We start from the raw sequence: 16,727 nt of genomic DNA, 5'->3' as shown, positions 1-16,727 counted from the left end.
TATGTGGTTGAAAATGCTGCGCCCATACCAACTTTGGGTGCACCCTGCGCACTCTAGAACCCACTTTCTGTTATCTGTCACCAATCAAAATCCCCTCAGGATACAATACAATAGCCTAGAAGATAATTAGCCTCGAAACCCAATTGACGGAGTAAACCATAGACGGATCAATTTCCAAGTTCGTCAAAATAGCAGTCAGGTCCGACACTCGGACCACGATGTTTTGACCAGTGCACACATTTGGCACATTTCCACTGTCCTAGATAAATAATTGACACCATTTTCCCGCCCAACTCCACACTATATATAACATAACAACAAAAACATTTCCCCATTCCTCATTTTCTCATTTCCCCTTTCTCAAAACCCTAGTTTCCCAAATCCATCCCCCTTTTTCCTCATTCTTTCTTTTATTTCAGATTTGATTGATCGTGTGTACAATCATTAAACCCTAATTTTTATTTTCTTTCATGGGTGATCAGAAGGAGGATAATGAGACGGTTTTATTATTAGAACAAATCATTGCATCAGAAAGGAGAGTTAGTTCGAGACTGTCGAGTAAAAAAAGACCTTATTATGGTAGTCCATCTAAGACTAGGATTAAGGCTGGTAATAATAATAATAGTAAGTTGAGTTACCCTAGAACGAAAGGGAAACTGTTACATTTGATGGAAGAAGAAGAAGAGGAAAAAGGAAAATGTACTACTACTACTGTTACTATGGTTGATTGCAGTGAAAAAGTGAAGTATAGGGAGGGTGAATGGGAATGTGTGTTGAATCAAGCTGGGGAGGAGGTGTTAGGGGAAGTGGTGACGAGGAATGTACCAGATTTGGTACCTAATTTGGAAGCGAAAAGTGCTCATCAAAGGGTGAAGGAGACAATAAGGATATTTAATAAGTATTATCTTCATCTAGTTCAGGTAACTTTAGTTGGTTGAGTTTCTTTTTTATGTTTTGTACGTGTTGTTAAATTAAAATGATGTGTTGTTGGTAACTACAGTAGGGTATATTGTTTTGAATTTATAACTCGTGCTGTTATTGAGTTATTGATTGAAATAAATTGAAAGTGTCGTAAATGATGTGATAAATTACATTGTTGTGAATATTGCGTGTTGAGAAATTTTAGTTTGTTTGTAATGATGTTGATAAATGACTAACTAATATGGATTATACCGTTGAATTATATTTGTTCCCCTTTACTGCCTTTCCTTTTAGTGTTGATATAAACCTGTTTATGTTAATGTTTCTTCCTAGAATTCCACTAGTGTTGAGTGTATGAAGACCTATGATGCACGGATACGGATACGGGTACCGATACCGATACGGCAACACAGGTTCGGGTACGATACAACGTTGTTTGAAAATCTAAGATACGGGTACGGATAGGGATATGGGAATACAAATATAAAATTCTTAGAAAAAATATGATTTCGAACATAAGGTGGTGGTGTGATTATTGATTAGCCACAAAGTAGGTACGAGTTCCTCTTCATCTTTCTCTATTTCTTCTGTTTCATCTATGTTTGTGTGTACTCCCCCCTCGTATTATTCATAGCTATGGGAGGATATGGAACAATACGTTTCAGCAGTATCCGAAGTGTATCCAGTACCAGTACCAGTATCGTACCCAATGGACACCAGTGCAATAGGCAAACAGCAGTATCTGTGCATCATATTGAAGACAATTCGGTTTAAGTGATTTTTTAGGTTTAGGACCTACGTTGAGTTTACAACATCCAGTTAAACCTGTCTACTGATTATGTTTTGTAAGCAAGAAGTTGACAAGGCGCGCCAGTCTTTAGTGCCTAGGAGGGAATTCATTTCTCTCTCTCCACTGAATCATTTTTCATTAATATGTTTGAAAAAAACTAATAAAAAGCAGTATGTGCATGCACAGTATAGGTATATGTACAAGAGGATATAATTATAGACATGCCTCATATCATTATGTGTAGTTATAGACAGTTCTGCTACAACGTAAAATTGATACTTTGTATTTATAAAATAAGCTATATCAGACTCACCAATACACTGACATTCTAGCCAGATACAAGGCTACATTTTGATGCAGACTATGATGCACGGATACTGCTGTTTGCCTATTTCACTGGTGTCCATTGGGTACGATACTGGTACTGGTACTGGATACACTTCGGATACTGCTGAAACGTATTGTTCCATATCCTCCCATAGCTATGAATAATACAGGGGGTGGGGGTGGGGGGGAGTACACACAAACATAGATGAAACAAAAGAAATAGAGAAAGATGAAGAGGAACTCATGCCTACTTCGTGGCTAATCAATAATCACACCACCACCTTATGTTCGAAATCATATTTTTTCTAAGAATTTTATATTTGTATTCCCGTATCCCTATCCGTACCCGTATCTTAGATTTTCAAAAAACGCCGTATCGTACCCGATCCTGTGTCGCTGTATCAGTATCAGTACCCGTATCCGTGCATCATAGGATGCAGATGATTTCAGGTTTGATTATTGCCCCCTAACAATAAAGAGGACAAGGAGATAGATGAGACAAAGCCTTATTCCTTAGTCTAGTAGCATTTGGACGAAGATAGAAGAAGAAAAGCGGAGGACTTGGGGTAGGCACATATAGCGAAGTATTCTCACCAAGCACATGTTTTAGCATGCCTAGGCTGAACTGCGCCTTATGGGGATAAATGAGAACCTACATGAAAAACTCACTGCGCGCCTTCTGTTTTGACTTTTGAGTAGTTTTGTGAAACTAGGCATGACTTTGATATCTGTGCCCAGGACTACTTGGGGCTTTTGTGCGTAGAGTTTGTATGTGATTGTAGGAGAGCTGCTGAGTATCCGCCTGACCTTAGGGTGCTTATGCATGCTTGTGCTGCCTTTGTTTACTAAACCTACATTGCTGTTTCTTATAGTTGTGAATTGGAAATGCAAAAATTTGTACAGCTTATTTCACATTACTTTCCGTGATTTGTGTAGGAAGAGGAGCAAAGATGCAGGAAAGTAGATGATCAAGTTAAGAATTCTCGCAAAAGTGCAAAGTCTAAGGTGAATATTGGCTTTATGCTCCTCCCTGTCGGTATTGCTTATATTTGTGTAAGGTTTCATGTTTTACATGTTAGATTCACATCAACTCCGTTTTCTCATGCATTCTCTACAAGCTACTGACTAAATTTTATCAGATAGTAATTTTTGAAATTTGGCGGCAACCAACTCAAAACCAATTGGGAATAAGTGGAGCAGCCCAAGATCTTGTCTACTATACTGCAAGGCTTTAAACATCCCTTGTGGAACTACACTAAACATCTCAGACTTCTCACTTGTGGCGTTACTCGAGCTTAACACATAGACTAACATACTTGTGTGCCCTGGACAGGCCTTTTTGGGGCAAAATCTGTAGATTTCTCTTGTACCGTATTTAACGTGGGGGCGTCCAACTCAAAACCATTTGGCTATGGCTGGAGGCTGGAGCGGCCCCAACAAACAACTTATATGTTAAAACTCAAAAAGGCTAGGATTTAATCTCTCGATGGGGAACTAATAATCTCAACAAAAATATCATGTGGTTAGCTTGACAAGACGTAAATGAGACCCCATAAACATTTACAAACATATATCCCGTTGGTAGGGCATGACATCCACAAATAGGTGGCGCAGAAGAGACCGACTGTGAAGCTTTGAAAGAAACAATGAGCTGGATATGCATGAAATCAGCAATCACAAAACACAAAAATACCTGAACTGGGGATGGGCATCCACAAAATGAACTTAGCAATAGTAAGTTAGTGGCCGTCTCTTCCATGAGAATGATAAAAGTAACCCGGGGAAATCTTCAAACCTTTCACCTTTCTATTCTTGTTTCCCCTTCAAGGCAAGAAAATCCTGATCACAAGACACAAGTATCGCAGGTTTTTCCTTACAAAGATCATTCCATGTGTGTCATAGGATACTTCATAAGATCCATGAAGTATAATGAGATACCATTTAGTTTTTTGAATTTTTGACCATGTCTGGTCCATATATATCAACTTTTGAGGTTCTTGGGGATTTCTGGAATTCAGCACCCTACTAGTATTCATGCAATCCAATATTTAAATTTTGTAGTTGTAACTCACATACCTTTTGTTGTAATCAGCTTGTCTTTCAGGGTTAAGTCTGATGATTGTTATAAAATATAAAAGGTCGATCTTAGCCCACCCTCGCAGGGTGGTACCTCAGATTAATTAGATTCAGTCATGTTCTTTGTTTGACGTTCATGCATGTCTTCTACGCCTGAGGACATGCAGTGCTGCTGGTTTGAGTTAATATTGACTGTATTGTGTCTGCCTTCTGTAAGCAATTATAATGGTCCTTCCTAGGGCTCAGATCAATGCGGAGTACAGAAACAAGAAGACTCGAATTCTGCCACTTACATTTCATTATAGACCACAAGAAGATATGTAATTATTTGTGCAAATTGTTTGGGTATATTAGCATCTATGTTATTGAATTAATGTTTCATTAATTGACATCAATAGAAGATGCTAAGAGCCTAAGAGGTTGATTCGATATTGCCTGATATGTATCCTAATATACTCTAAATGCACAGTCCTTTGTTCTTGGTTCTTTCTTTTTTCAGATTATCTATTTTACTCTGTAAAGGGGCTCGGGAGAGCTAGCCATCTGAGCTGTCATTGCGTCTGTGCCCCTTTTGTCCTTTCCTTCTTTCTGTGTTTTTCTAATTTCATTGTTATAGGGTTAGTGGGAGTGCCACTTGTCAGTTTCTGGTTAATATCTCAAGACTAATTGCTAACAACAAGCTGTTTTTCCTTTTTTTTTTGAAAAGAATAGTATTGGCCCCACACGTTGGTCATATGATATTATGCTATCTAAAATAATACTAACTTGATGCTGATAAACATATCATCAAATCCAAAGTGTATTCAAACTGAACTAAAAGAAATTAAAAAAATGAAAAAAAATCTTTCCACACTAATTTTGGGCTATATAATTTGCAGCAAACAAAAATCAAACTTATTCAGACGCACATCATGCGTGCTCCAACACTAGTAAAGTGTAACAGTTCTATAAGTATGCTACATCCTATGAAGCATGGACATTGATACGCGACATGGATACGACACGACACGGACACAGACACGGCACAATTCAAAAAAGTAGGACACGGATACGTCATGGACACGTTAAAAAAATTTATATATATATGGGGATGGTTATATGAACTCCACCTTATAGTGACTCCAAATTTACTCGACTCCTAAAAATGAAATTGCAAAATGAATTGAGGACTAATTTTTGTAGATGTATACATCTCATGATGGAGAACACCCCCCACCAAAAATCAGCTCAATTGAATGTCTAACCTTATCAAAAGTTGTATCGAAATTAAAAAAATCTGGACCGTTAGATAATTTCATAACTTTCTAAACGATTTTTTATGAGGTTGTACATTTTCAAATGAGCTGATTTTTTGTGAGGATGATCTCTGTTGTGTGGAGAACATCTCCACAAAAAATCATCTTCTAATTCATTGAGTTAAGTGGTGGAGTTCATTTGGAGTTTGCTTTAGTAACAATTACAGAAGATTTGTAACAAATATATATAAAAAGGACTTGACAATCATCAAGCACAGTCATGCATTGTGCCTAATTTTTCTTATTTCAAGAGTGAAATAAAACCCCTACCAAGTCGTGTCTTTTTTTAAGTATTTTAATCACTTTTAAAAAAATAAGAATAAAATGTAGAAGTGTCCCCCGTGTGTCCACGGAGTGTCGGAAATTCTAAAAATTAATTAATAAATCCGACACTCCAAATCGAGTATCGGACATATGTCCGAGGCGTGCCGGTGTCCGATACGTGTCCGACATGGATACGTTGCTCCTAGAGGAGTGTCCGTGCTTCATAGGCTACATCTTTTAACTAATTATGAAATTGACAAAGATTAATTTACATGGGTCATACTTTCTTAGTGTTTCTTAATAGTTGGTATAACAACCAGATTGGGTTGTAGTTTGTGCTTGGATAACCCCTCTCCCCCTCCCCTCTCTCTCTCTGCCACCACCACAATAACTCCACTATGCTTATTCTTTTTGTTTAGTTCCCTGTGATTGACTATGAAGCACATATACTTCTCGTGAGGCGAAGTATCTGTGGCTGATATGTATCGTACACTAAGACGCCTTAGATACGTGTCAGATACCAATTTATATAATGGATCTTACAATTTCGGGTACCTTGGGGATATGCCCATTGCACCGAACAATGTCCTTGGGAGTCGGCACAAACCTAACACTTTTTCTAACATTTAATATGGTGACCATGCACTATTATCCTTTTCTCCAATGAACTGCAGAAAGGGAGCTCATGTGAAGAGGATACCAAGCGGTATGCCAAAAGACCCGACCTGAAGGCAATAACCAAGGCAAGTCTGTTTCTGAAGTTTTATATTTCTGCAACTTATAGATACTTCTAAGTGAAATTGTGTGTTTTGTGGTTTCACTTACTTCTAGTTGAGGTGTTGCCATAATTTCTTATGATAACCTCAAAATGCTTTGGTGATAATCAATATAAGTTATTTACTTCATCTCAGTAGGAATGAAAACATGCCTTGGTGCTTTGCAATCAGCTATTAAATAGTTTACATAAAATACATGGTTGAGCTATGTCATTTGGTGGTCTATTTCATCATTGGGTTCATACGATTGCTCTTCCCTGTTTGATTTCAAAATCTCTTGCAATGTCTGCAGCTTCAACCATTTGCAATTCTTCTGTTGGGAGTTCAATAGTATTTTATGTGGGACAATGATATTGTTTTGGGGAAGGATTTCACCTCGTTAGAATTAGAGAACTAGGGAAGATATTCATCAGTCTTCGGAATTTTTATATACCAAAAGTAGGTCTATTTTGAAATGAGAGGATTCACTTAAGTTTTGTGTGCAAGCGTGTCTGTGTGTATGTGATAAGCTGGATTTATATTAGTGCAAAATGGCTTAGTACATAAAAAGTAGTAGTGGTGAGGTTGGAAATCCATTGAAATGGAGAAAAACATAAAAACAAAGAAAGGAAGTCACACACAAAAAAAAAGGTACAATTACTACCCGCTGAAAATGACTACCCCATATGATTATAAGCTCCTCAAATCGATGGCTTCTTCGAGAGTGTTATTGGCTAACAAGTATCATAACATTGCCTTATTGGATACGTACAGAATCAACAGATGCTTTCTGGCTTTTAAACATAGTTGTATTCCTAGTTTCCCACACTATACAACATGGTGCCACTGGCATCAAGTTCCGTGACTGCTCTTAGCCCAATTTACTCTACTTTAGTCCAGCCCTTTATAACACCATACGGTATGTTACTAGACAAAACAGGCTGCACTACCTCTAGGCCTCAAAAACACCCACTTGTTTAGTAAGAGGATAGATACGCCTTCAAAAGGCTATCAGAGTCTCTGAATCCTCACATAAAACACTTACATATGCTAATCATGAAACCCACCCCTGCCTCATCTTGTAAGGATTAGTACTTATTTGAAGTTGTTACTGGAGTAGGTCGATGACATGGTTCTATACTAGTTTATCTTTAAAAGATGCGGTGGTGCCCCCGAGATAGAACAAGACATATTATCGCTGCTACAGCCCAACGTATTAGCCAAAACATCATTTTTTTTCCACAACACCAACATTGGTAAGAGGGAGTTTACTTGAGTTAATTTCCAAAGAAGCCAAAGAAACTGTTTTAAGCACAAGAACTTTATTAATAGATGGATTGAGGAAGAACAATGTTGGCAAACTGGAGCATATGGTCATATGGATAAATGGTCTTGTTTCTCTACCACATGGGAATCCCGTCATGGGATCCTTGATTGACTATTTTTTATCACCACTACATGTCACTAGAAAAACTACACGTGATTGACAATGTTTTTCTAACTTTAAATTTTTCCCTAGGCGCAATTATTTTCAAATTTATCTATGGGCACGCCATTATTATCAACTCTTAATTAATTCCATAGTTAACTAAATGGATATATGGGGGGATATTTTCAGGAATCGCAATAGTGGTCCCTCCAATTTCCATTTCCAGCCCATATTATTGACTCATCAAAACAAACTTTGATTAAATGGGGTGTGTGCATAGGGGTAACTTCTGGTGTTATGAAAAATGGCACTGGAAGAAAATGGCTTTCATGCTTTATAAGAGGAAAGATTTGTTTGTGACCAGAATGGAAAAAGGGGAGAAATGGTGTCACTCTGCATGATGCCCCTCTCTCTCTTGTATTGTTCTATAGGTGAATTATTAATTAACACAGAATGATGTTGTTGCACTTCCCTCTTGCGCGATGCCCCTCCCTTTTCATGCGACTTGGTATGAACGTCTTAGCCACAAAAAAGAATACAGAGGATTATGAGAAAATGGTTCCATCTAGGAGATAGAGATATACTCTTTCTTATTAACAATATGATTATATAAAGGACGAATGCCCCCCCAAGAATTCCATGAAGAGGTATAAAATATTAACGAACTGGATTAGCATCATAGTATTCTCTTCCAACAATTACTATCATAGAGGCAAACATTTGGGTGTTGGCAGTGTTATCCTTTTGACAGTGCCTGTGCTTGTACTTTTAAGTGTTAATTATTTGCAAACGTCATCACTTGTTGCTATTTGTTTATTTATTTGGTTTATACATTCTTCAAAATATGTTATTTAAAAAGTTTTGATTTAGTAATACAATTGCTCTTAATTGTTCTAGCTAAAAAGAGTACATAGGTCCGTCGATATGCTGATCCCTATGAATTCTGTCTCATTTCTCTTCAGATGATTGACACAAAGACTATCCTGTATCCCACAAAAAGATATGGTGCTCTTCCAGGTTGGTTTTATTTCTCATTCTCAGTGTACTTATGTTGATTTCTGTTCCAGGTTGTAAGAATTATGGCTAAAATGTTTATAATGCCAAGTAGGAGAATGTTGGAAAAAAGAAAAAGTGGCCCAGTAACCAGTTTGAACTTGGTCTGCTTCCCCCCTTTTTTTAAATCTTTTCATAAGCTTACAGGTGGCCCACAAATATAAGTCTCTAACACTTAATATTCTTGGTTTTACATTTCCTTTAAGCTATATAAATAAATGTTTAATTGAATCAGAAACTTTCATGATCTCTTTGAGATCTAATATAACCATAAAAAAGTATTTGACCAATGCTAGGTCTGTGTGTGTGTGTGTGTGTTGTTGGGGGGTGGTTCATCACTTGTTGTCGTCCCAACCTTTCACCCTGAATCTCGCTTTCTCATTAGACCATCTCCCCCTTCCACTGAGAAATCCAGAAAATATGAATCTTTTCATGAAACTTCAATCTTCCGTCCATCGATCTTCATCTGGTAGGTCAGTAGGTGTCCCACATGGGGACACGGCTACGGATAAATAATGATTTATTTAATCAGAAGTTTCTTTAATAATATTTAGATGGACCTGATGCCATTTAAAGTGTATTTATTTTTCTTGAGGAGAATTAAAACCATTGACGTTTTGAATAGAAGAGGTATGTAGCTCTACAATGTTTGTCCACTTTACAAAGTGAGCAAGGAGACTGGATCATCTCCTTCTTAGTTCTTACTTGTGCCATTTCGAAGGATATATGATTAATTTTCTCCTCATCATTCCTTAAACCTTGGAGGACACTTTTTAACATTAAGGAAGCGCTAATTACTAAATTCATGCTACCATCGCTTTCTAATACGGTTGTCATGGAATACCTCTATGGAGCCATTGTTTGGAACTTGTAGAAGGGGAGGAACACAAGGATATTTGAGCAACTAGAAAAAGACATTCACGAGGTAGTGGAAGTGATCAAAGAGGAGTTACATGATTAGGCATGTGCTAACCCATGTTTGAAGGGGGTGACTTGGTAAGGCTTTATCTGTAATCGGGATACCCTTGTACTATGAACGGGCTTGTAACCGAGTAAAAGGGGATCTTCTTGGGCATCGCCTAGCTCCTTTATATGTGGCCTATTATTTTATTTTTATTTTCTTTGGAAAAAATCTAGGTTACATAGACACGCCATATTTTGAAAAAAATCCGTGTCAAATACGTATCCACGTGTCCGTGTCGGACACATATTGTGTGTAATTTATCTCAAATTTTGATATTTTGCTGTGTCCGACAATTCGTATCCGTGTCCGATACGGACACACCTACCCGTGTCAATGTAACCTAGGAAAAAATGAAATCCTTAAGTATAAGTACTTTATTCCCCTTTCCCTGTTTGGATTCACATTATTCTCTTTAGATTTTATTTCAAATTTTATTAGGCCTTTTATTGTAAGACCATCCTTTGAGATTTATTAGATTTTACTTCCGATTTTCTTTAATATGTTTCCGGTGATGTAGCAATTTTATTCTGATTTGAATCTGATTTTCTATACAAGCTATATGCTGGCCCTAACATTTCTCTACTTAATTTAATGGAGATCAAATTGCTTTCCTATATTTATGCCTATTTTATTGGCGATAATTTCATTCGGGTTTTATTTCTCCTTTCCACCATGTCATGTGTATGTAATCATTTGCATTATATCTCTTAGAGTTCTAAGAGGACATCTCCCAAATATTTTAGGCAGTTTCTATTACTATAAATCCTTATTTTTCATATATTTATTGAAGTGATACAAGGCCAAAACCAATAAGGTCGTATACTCTTTTTCTCCAACTTCTTCTCCAATAACAACAATACAATTTTACTATATCAATGTGTTAACTTATATGTATCAAAAGAAAAAGACCAAATGCTTTTGAAGGTTTTCATTGGCCTATTGGTCAAACCTTGGGTATTTTTGCTATAGGTTCCCCTCCTTTAGCGGGGAAAATAGACTTAAGGTGTTGGGGCATCACCAATGCAGGCCCTCAAAATAGAGGGCCACATCAGCCTTTTTGGAGGGGTTCTACAGTGCTTCCAAACTTCATAAATGAAGAACAGTTCCTGGAAATATTTGATGTACATGTTAAGTTGGTATAGTGGTGTTGAGCTTGACTATGTGAATCGCAGGTCCTGTGTTCGAACCTCACTGAGAACACATTTTATTCTTATTTTGTACTTGGAAATTGAAAAAGTTAAAAACAATAAATTTGAAACTGTAGGTGATGGGATTCGAACCTGGGTTGGGCTATGTGAAAACACATAGGTGACGGGCCGGGCTTGGACAATAGTGTAAAACATGCAAGTAAAAACATCTAAAATTGTCTTCAAATATAAATATACTTTTCAAGGATGGTATTTATGGAGGCCCATGTAGAGGCTGGATTGGAAGGGTGCTTTTTCAATTTCTCCCTCAAATTTGAAGATAGAGGCCCATATAAAGGTTCCATTAGTGATGCCCTTATTGAATACAGTTCTAACTATTAAAAAAAAAAATGAAGAATCAAAAGACAAAAGAAAGAGATCAAAACCTTTTGGCGTTGCTTTTTGAGACTTTGCTATAGGCTCCTTAGCCTCTGTATGGAAAACTTCTTGGCAAAATCTAGAACAATCTCTCTCCAGTCTCCACCAAATGTATTGATGGTTTTGTTAACAAGCTTTGTTATTCAAGATCTTGTCATTGGGAGAATGAACTCTAAATGCATGATCACGGTTGTAGATATTCTTAGGCACATCCAATTTTGAATTCCAGACGTTGGCTACCTTTGCCCCCCCCAAAGTTTACTTGACCTTTTGTTCCCTTCTGTACTTTTCTTCTATAGGTATTCAACTTTTCTTCTAGAGATATTCAACTTTTCTAGTCCATCATCATTCTTGTCATTGTGTTGTGATAATTTGTATTGTACAATAATCTTGTTTTAAGGGTTTGTTGAACTTGATTTCGACAATGGGTTTACATTAGTAAGTGACTCATTTAATGCAAATATAGCAAAACTGACGTGCACAATCACAAAGCTGGTCGAAGGGAACACTGATTCTATGCTTATGATCACAGGTGTCGAAGTTGGGCATCAATTCTATTCCCGCGCTGAAATGGTCGCTGTAGGTTTACACAGCCACTGGTTGAATGGTATAGATTCCATGGGTGTAGCCTATGGCAAGTTGGTAAGCATCTATACTCAAAGTGTTTACCAATTGGAGTCTTGTTTCTTGAAGAATAATGACCGATATGATTTTTTGAAGAGTTTCTTAATCATGTTGTTTTCCTTTTTTTTTCTTCAATTTTTTTTTATTGAATATCCAAAATAAATCATACAAAGCTAGTAGGGACAAGCGCACTCCAAACTGACTGGTAGTCGTTTCTAAATAGCAAAACCTATTCTCCTAAACACATATTCATTGTAACCAACAATCATCAGTTCATCACATTGTTGTCTTATACTTTCTGCAACCTTTTACGGAGCTCTACAACATTTAATGCCCAAAAACCAAATGTATCAAATGCGAATGGGATGAAACAGTGTTGGTTAGACACCCATGCTCCTTTTTGTTTCTATGCATTTGTTGTAGCTGTAATATTGCCTGCTTGTCCGACGTGGAAGACTCCATTATTAAACCTACCATCGGAGATATATTTCTGTAATGTCTTAAAACATTCGTACTTGCGGTCGGACCAATTATAAATCAGGACATATGCTGGTCGTAGTGTCGATTGACCTTCTTTAGTCTTAAGAAAGTTGATAAGTGCCTTCCTTTGCTACAATAGTTTCCCACCAAAACTGCGTCGTACAATATATCTTGCACATGGTCGTGTTCTTTTGTTTTGTTTTTTTTTTCCCACTGGCAAAACTTTATTTTCAACAACCATCGGCAGGCAAGGGTGCACCCCGTAATAGTCACCCTTTATTTAGTTGGTTTATTTTATTTTGATTAGTTATTGCCACGTGACATATTTTAATTGGTTTGCTTTGTTGTCAAGGTAAAACAAAGGGCTTGTAATTAGGTTTAGGGAGATTGATGTATTTGTGACTTGAGAGTGAATAAGAGGGAGACTTTTAGGGATTTTGATTTATTTCAATTGTTAGTCCGCATTGCAAACTACAAACTAAGTTAAAGTAAGTAGTACCATAGTTAGCAATTAGTAAACTAAGAAACTTGTTATGCATTGCATTAACAATGCCCTTGGACACAAAAGTACAAATCCCCTTATCCAAATCCTCAACCTTTTTTTGGTGATTCTAATTAGGCTCTCCATCTATTCTAGTCCATCTCAAACAAAATCCCATCCCCTCCGTAGAGATCACCATCTCACAAAGATCTTAAGTTGTATGGTGTCGGTTTATAGAGAGTTACAATCTGTAAAGGAACACTTATTGATGTGAACTAAGATTGGCAGAAGCTTCAATCAATTAATAATTCACTCAATAAAATAATTTCATTAATAAAAATCACTCATGAAACATTAATCTTTCATAAATCAAATAACTTAACAAAAAACAACCTAAAACTAAAGGAGTCACAATATTCTATTTTATACTAAAACCTAAACCTCCTCAGACCTAATATAACCCGAATGGGCTGGATTACTAGGCCCACATGGCCTGAAACATAATAATAATAATAATAATAATAATAAAAAAAAAAATTACCAAACTACCTTAATACGCCTATTACATCACTTATTCTTTGAAAGCTAGAGCTAACAAACAGTCTTCAATAAGAGTAAAATATCTAAGTGGACTGTTATGCCACCCTTTTTTTATTTTTATTTTTTAATTTTTAGATTTCTTTTAATGTTGCAGGAAGAGTACAAGAGCCACATCTTCCCCCTTGCCACTTCAATTGTGATGTCTGGAGTTTATGAAGATGATCTAGATAACTCCGAGGATGTTGTGTACACGGGTCAAGGTGGAAACAATCTACTTGGTGATTTGCGTCAAGTTCGTGATCAAGTGATGCTTCGTGGTAATTTGGGTCTTAAGGTGTGGTTTTTATATTGCCATATTAGAGTTTTACTTTTTATTAAGTTTTGTTGTGTTTAGATATGAATCCTTTTGTTGTTTGTAGAATAGTATGGAACAATCTGTCCCGGTAAGAGTAATTCGCGGGCTTGGATGTGCAAGTAGTTACACTGGCAAGGTTTACACATATGATGGATTGTACAAGGTACATAACTTTAGATTCATGAACAATTGAACATGCCAAGTTTACTTGTACCTTATGACTACCAGTTCTTGTATATAATCATACGTGCAAATACAAATACGTCACACCATTTCCTTTAATTGTGATGCGTTTGCTATATCAGACTTTAAGGGTTCTCTTTCTCTCTCATCTGTTTTTGGTGTGTATCTGTGAATATCTTTTACTGTTCATATGAGGATTTTTGGATTGTTATACTTAGAACTTGAAAATTCTTTACAAGGGTGGTGTTGAGATTATTCTATCCCAATTTTCTAGGTGTGTCCTACTTATTTCTCTCCCCGAGCCTACCTCTCATAATCATAGAATTTGCCCTTCTATATAAGTTTGAGCTTATAGAGAAATTGACAATTTGACATAGTATTGGTCTCAGATTCAAGTCTTGCCAGGTGAAGTTGTATATAAAATAAAAAAATGCTCACTGGTGTTTATTTCCAGCCCACTAAGGGGGAATGTTGAGATTATTCCACCCCAATTTCTAGGTGTCTCACCTATTTCGCTCCCAAGCCTCCTATCATATTTATAGAATTTGCCTTTCTACATAAGTTCGAGCTTTTAGAGAAATTGGCAATTTGACAGGTGGTTTGCCCTTTTTATTTTCAAGGATACAACCTATGCAAAGTTTTGTTTCTATCAAGTTGGTTGACTCTTTGCTTACCTAGAGCAACCTCCTAAGTATCATTTTCTTACTCTCTCAGAGACTCAGATAGCGTGGAAAAATAAAAGTAATTTTGGGACTAACATCTAAATTTGCAGTATTATGATATAGATGATAATCGATGCGAAGAACGAAGCACGTCTGCGGATCTTTTATAAAGTAGCTAAGCGTAATGCCACAATGCAGTTTTGTCTCTATTTACCTATGAGTTTTGTAATGTCAATTGAGTTCCATTAATGCCAATGAAGAAATTATATCTTAACCTTGAGGGGTAGCACACAACTGGTTCGGCCTTGGGTTTGCTCCCCAATGGTCACTAGTTCGATTCCCCTCAAGGCCACTGGCGAGGCAGTACCCGGTTGAATTTCCAACCAGGGCCCGACATTAGTTGAGGTGCGCGTAAGCTAGCCTGGACACCCAGTTAGCAAAAACAAAAAAGAAATTATATCCTCAGGAAATAAATATCCCGACTATTTATCATGGCCTCTGAAAACAATTTAGTTGTTATGTTATTGAATATGATGTCAAATTCTTTGGACTAAAGTTGCAAATACATAACAATAACTCTTCATAAATCACCGCAAGTTTTTAAAAGCTGCTAAACTTTTTAGTAGTTTTTATCTTTGTGATGAGATTGCGGATCAGATCTTACCCATAGATGAGATTGACCTGAACTGGTTTTCTGTATTCGAGAGAAAAATTTAATCTGTCTTGCTTGTTTGTTTTTTTGTGTTGTTTTCTAAGCATGAGACATTAGATAGGCAGGACATTTTTTATACTATATATAAATATATAAATAATGTGAGAGAAGGCCAAGAAAATTTTAAGATGTGCTCTCTTTTCTCCCCAAACTTTTCTCTTCATTACCTATAATAAAACTTTACTTGTTTGTTTTGTTTTGTTTTTCCCAATTGGTATTAATGGTCATTATTGACAAAACAAATGACACTAAAATATGGTTTAGGGGGTCAATAGGCATCTTATGGTAAATTTGGTAAGTAAGACACCTGGACTTGGCGGGGCACCCCTTAGCCAACTCATCATGTGCAATCCCAATTCTCGCTCCCTTAGGCACTGCAGATCATCAAAGGCTTGGTAAGTAGCAATAATGTCCTTTTTTGTTATGGGCTATGAAAGTTATGATTTGTGTTATAAGTCATGGTTATTATGATGTCTGAGCTGAGTGAGACTGTTGAAAACACTGTTAAAAAGTAAAAACCAAGAACGGCAAAAATGGAAGTTAATACATGTAGTTGATATTTGCTGAATTTTTTGACTCATGATGTTCTCTCTGCTGGTAATATGGTACTTTTAAAATGTAAGCTGTAAAATCAATATTAATACTATGAAGCACGTACACTGACACGTGACACGGATATGACACGACAGGCATAATTAAACAAATTAGGACACGGATACGTCATGGACACATTAAAATAATTGTAGATGGGAAGATATTTTGACTTGAGAACGGTGTTTTTTGTTTCTTGTGTACATTTGTTGTTGTTCTTTCATTCAGTTGGTTATCGATGTAAGGATACCTCATCCTACTATTCCTATGTTTTTATATTTTTATATCAATGAAATATCTATTTACCGATAAAAAAAAAAATTATATATATATATATATATATCCTGCCCGTTATGTGAACTCCACTTATACGAACAAAAAACTCTACTATGAAAAACAATGAATTAGAAGCTGATTTTTGGTGAAGGTGTTCTCCCCACAATATAGATTATCCTTGGAAAAAATCAGCACATTTGAAGATGTCTAGCCGTATCATAATTTGCTTACAATGTTAAACATTTTTCCAACGGTCCAAATTTTTTAAATTTCAAGACAACATTGACAAGATTATTCGTTTGGGCTGATTTTTTGTAGGAAGATTCTCTATTAATCAGCCCTCAATTCATCTTATAAATACACTTTTGGTGGTGGAGTTCATTA

At 36.5% G+C, this 16,727-nt stretch overlaps 1 protein-coding gene across 1 annotated transcript in view; it reads left to right on the top strand.

Moving 5' to 3' along the window:
- The first annotated feature begins 296 nt into the window (after positions 1-296).
- SUVH4 (histone-lysine N-methyltransferase, H3 lysine-9 specific SUVH4-like protein) overlaps positions 297-16,727 on the top strand; it is a 43,080-nt gene continuing 26,649 nt past the window's right edge. The window contains exons 1-7 of the mRNA XM_086559812.1: positions 297-920; positions 2,975-3,043; positions 6,348-6,416; positions 8,820-8,874; positions 11,972-12,081; positions 13,719-13,898; positions 13,984-14,082. Coding sequence (XP_086415938.1) covers positions 471-920; positions 2,975-3,043; positions 6,348-6,416; positions 8,820-8,874; positions 11,972-12,081; positions 13,719-13,898; positions 13,984-14,082 — 1,032 coding nt within the window. The 5' untranslated portion in view covers positions 297-470. The remainder of the gene's footprint in view (positions 921-2,974; positions 3,044-6,347; positions 6,417-8,819; positions 8,875-11,971; positions 12,082-13,718; positions 13,899-13,983; positions 14,083-16,727) is intronic.

The sequence above is a fragment of the Coptis chinensis genome, chromosome 5, assembly GCF_015680905.1.
Source record: "Coptis chinensis isolate HL-2020 chromosome 5, ASM1568090v1, whole genome shotgun sequence".
In the NCBI taxonomy this organism is placed as follows: domain Eukaryota; kingdom Viridiplantae; phylum Streptophyta; class Magnoliopsida; order Ranunculales; family Ranunculaceae; genus Coptis; species Coptis chinensis.
This window is presented reverse-complemented; position numbering and strand designations above follow the sequence as displayed.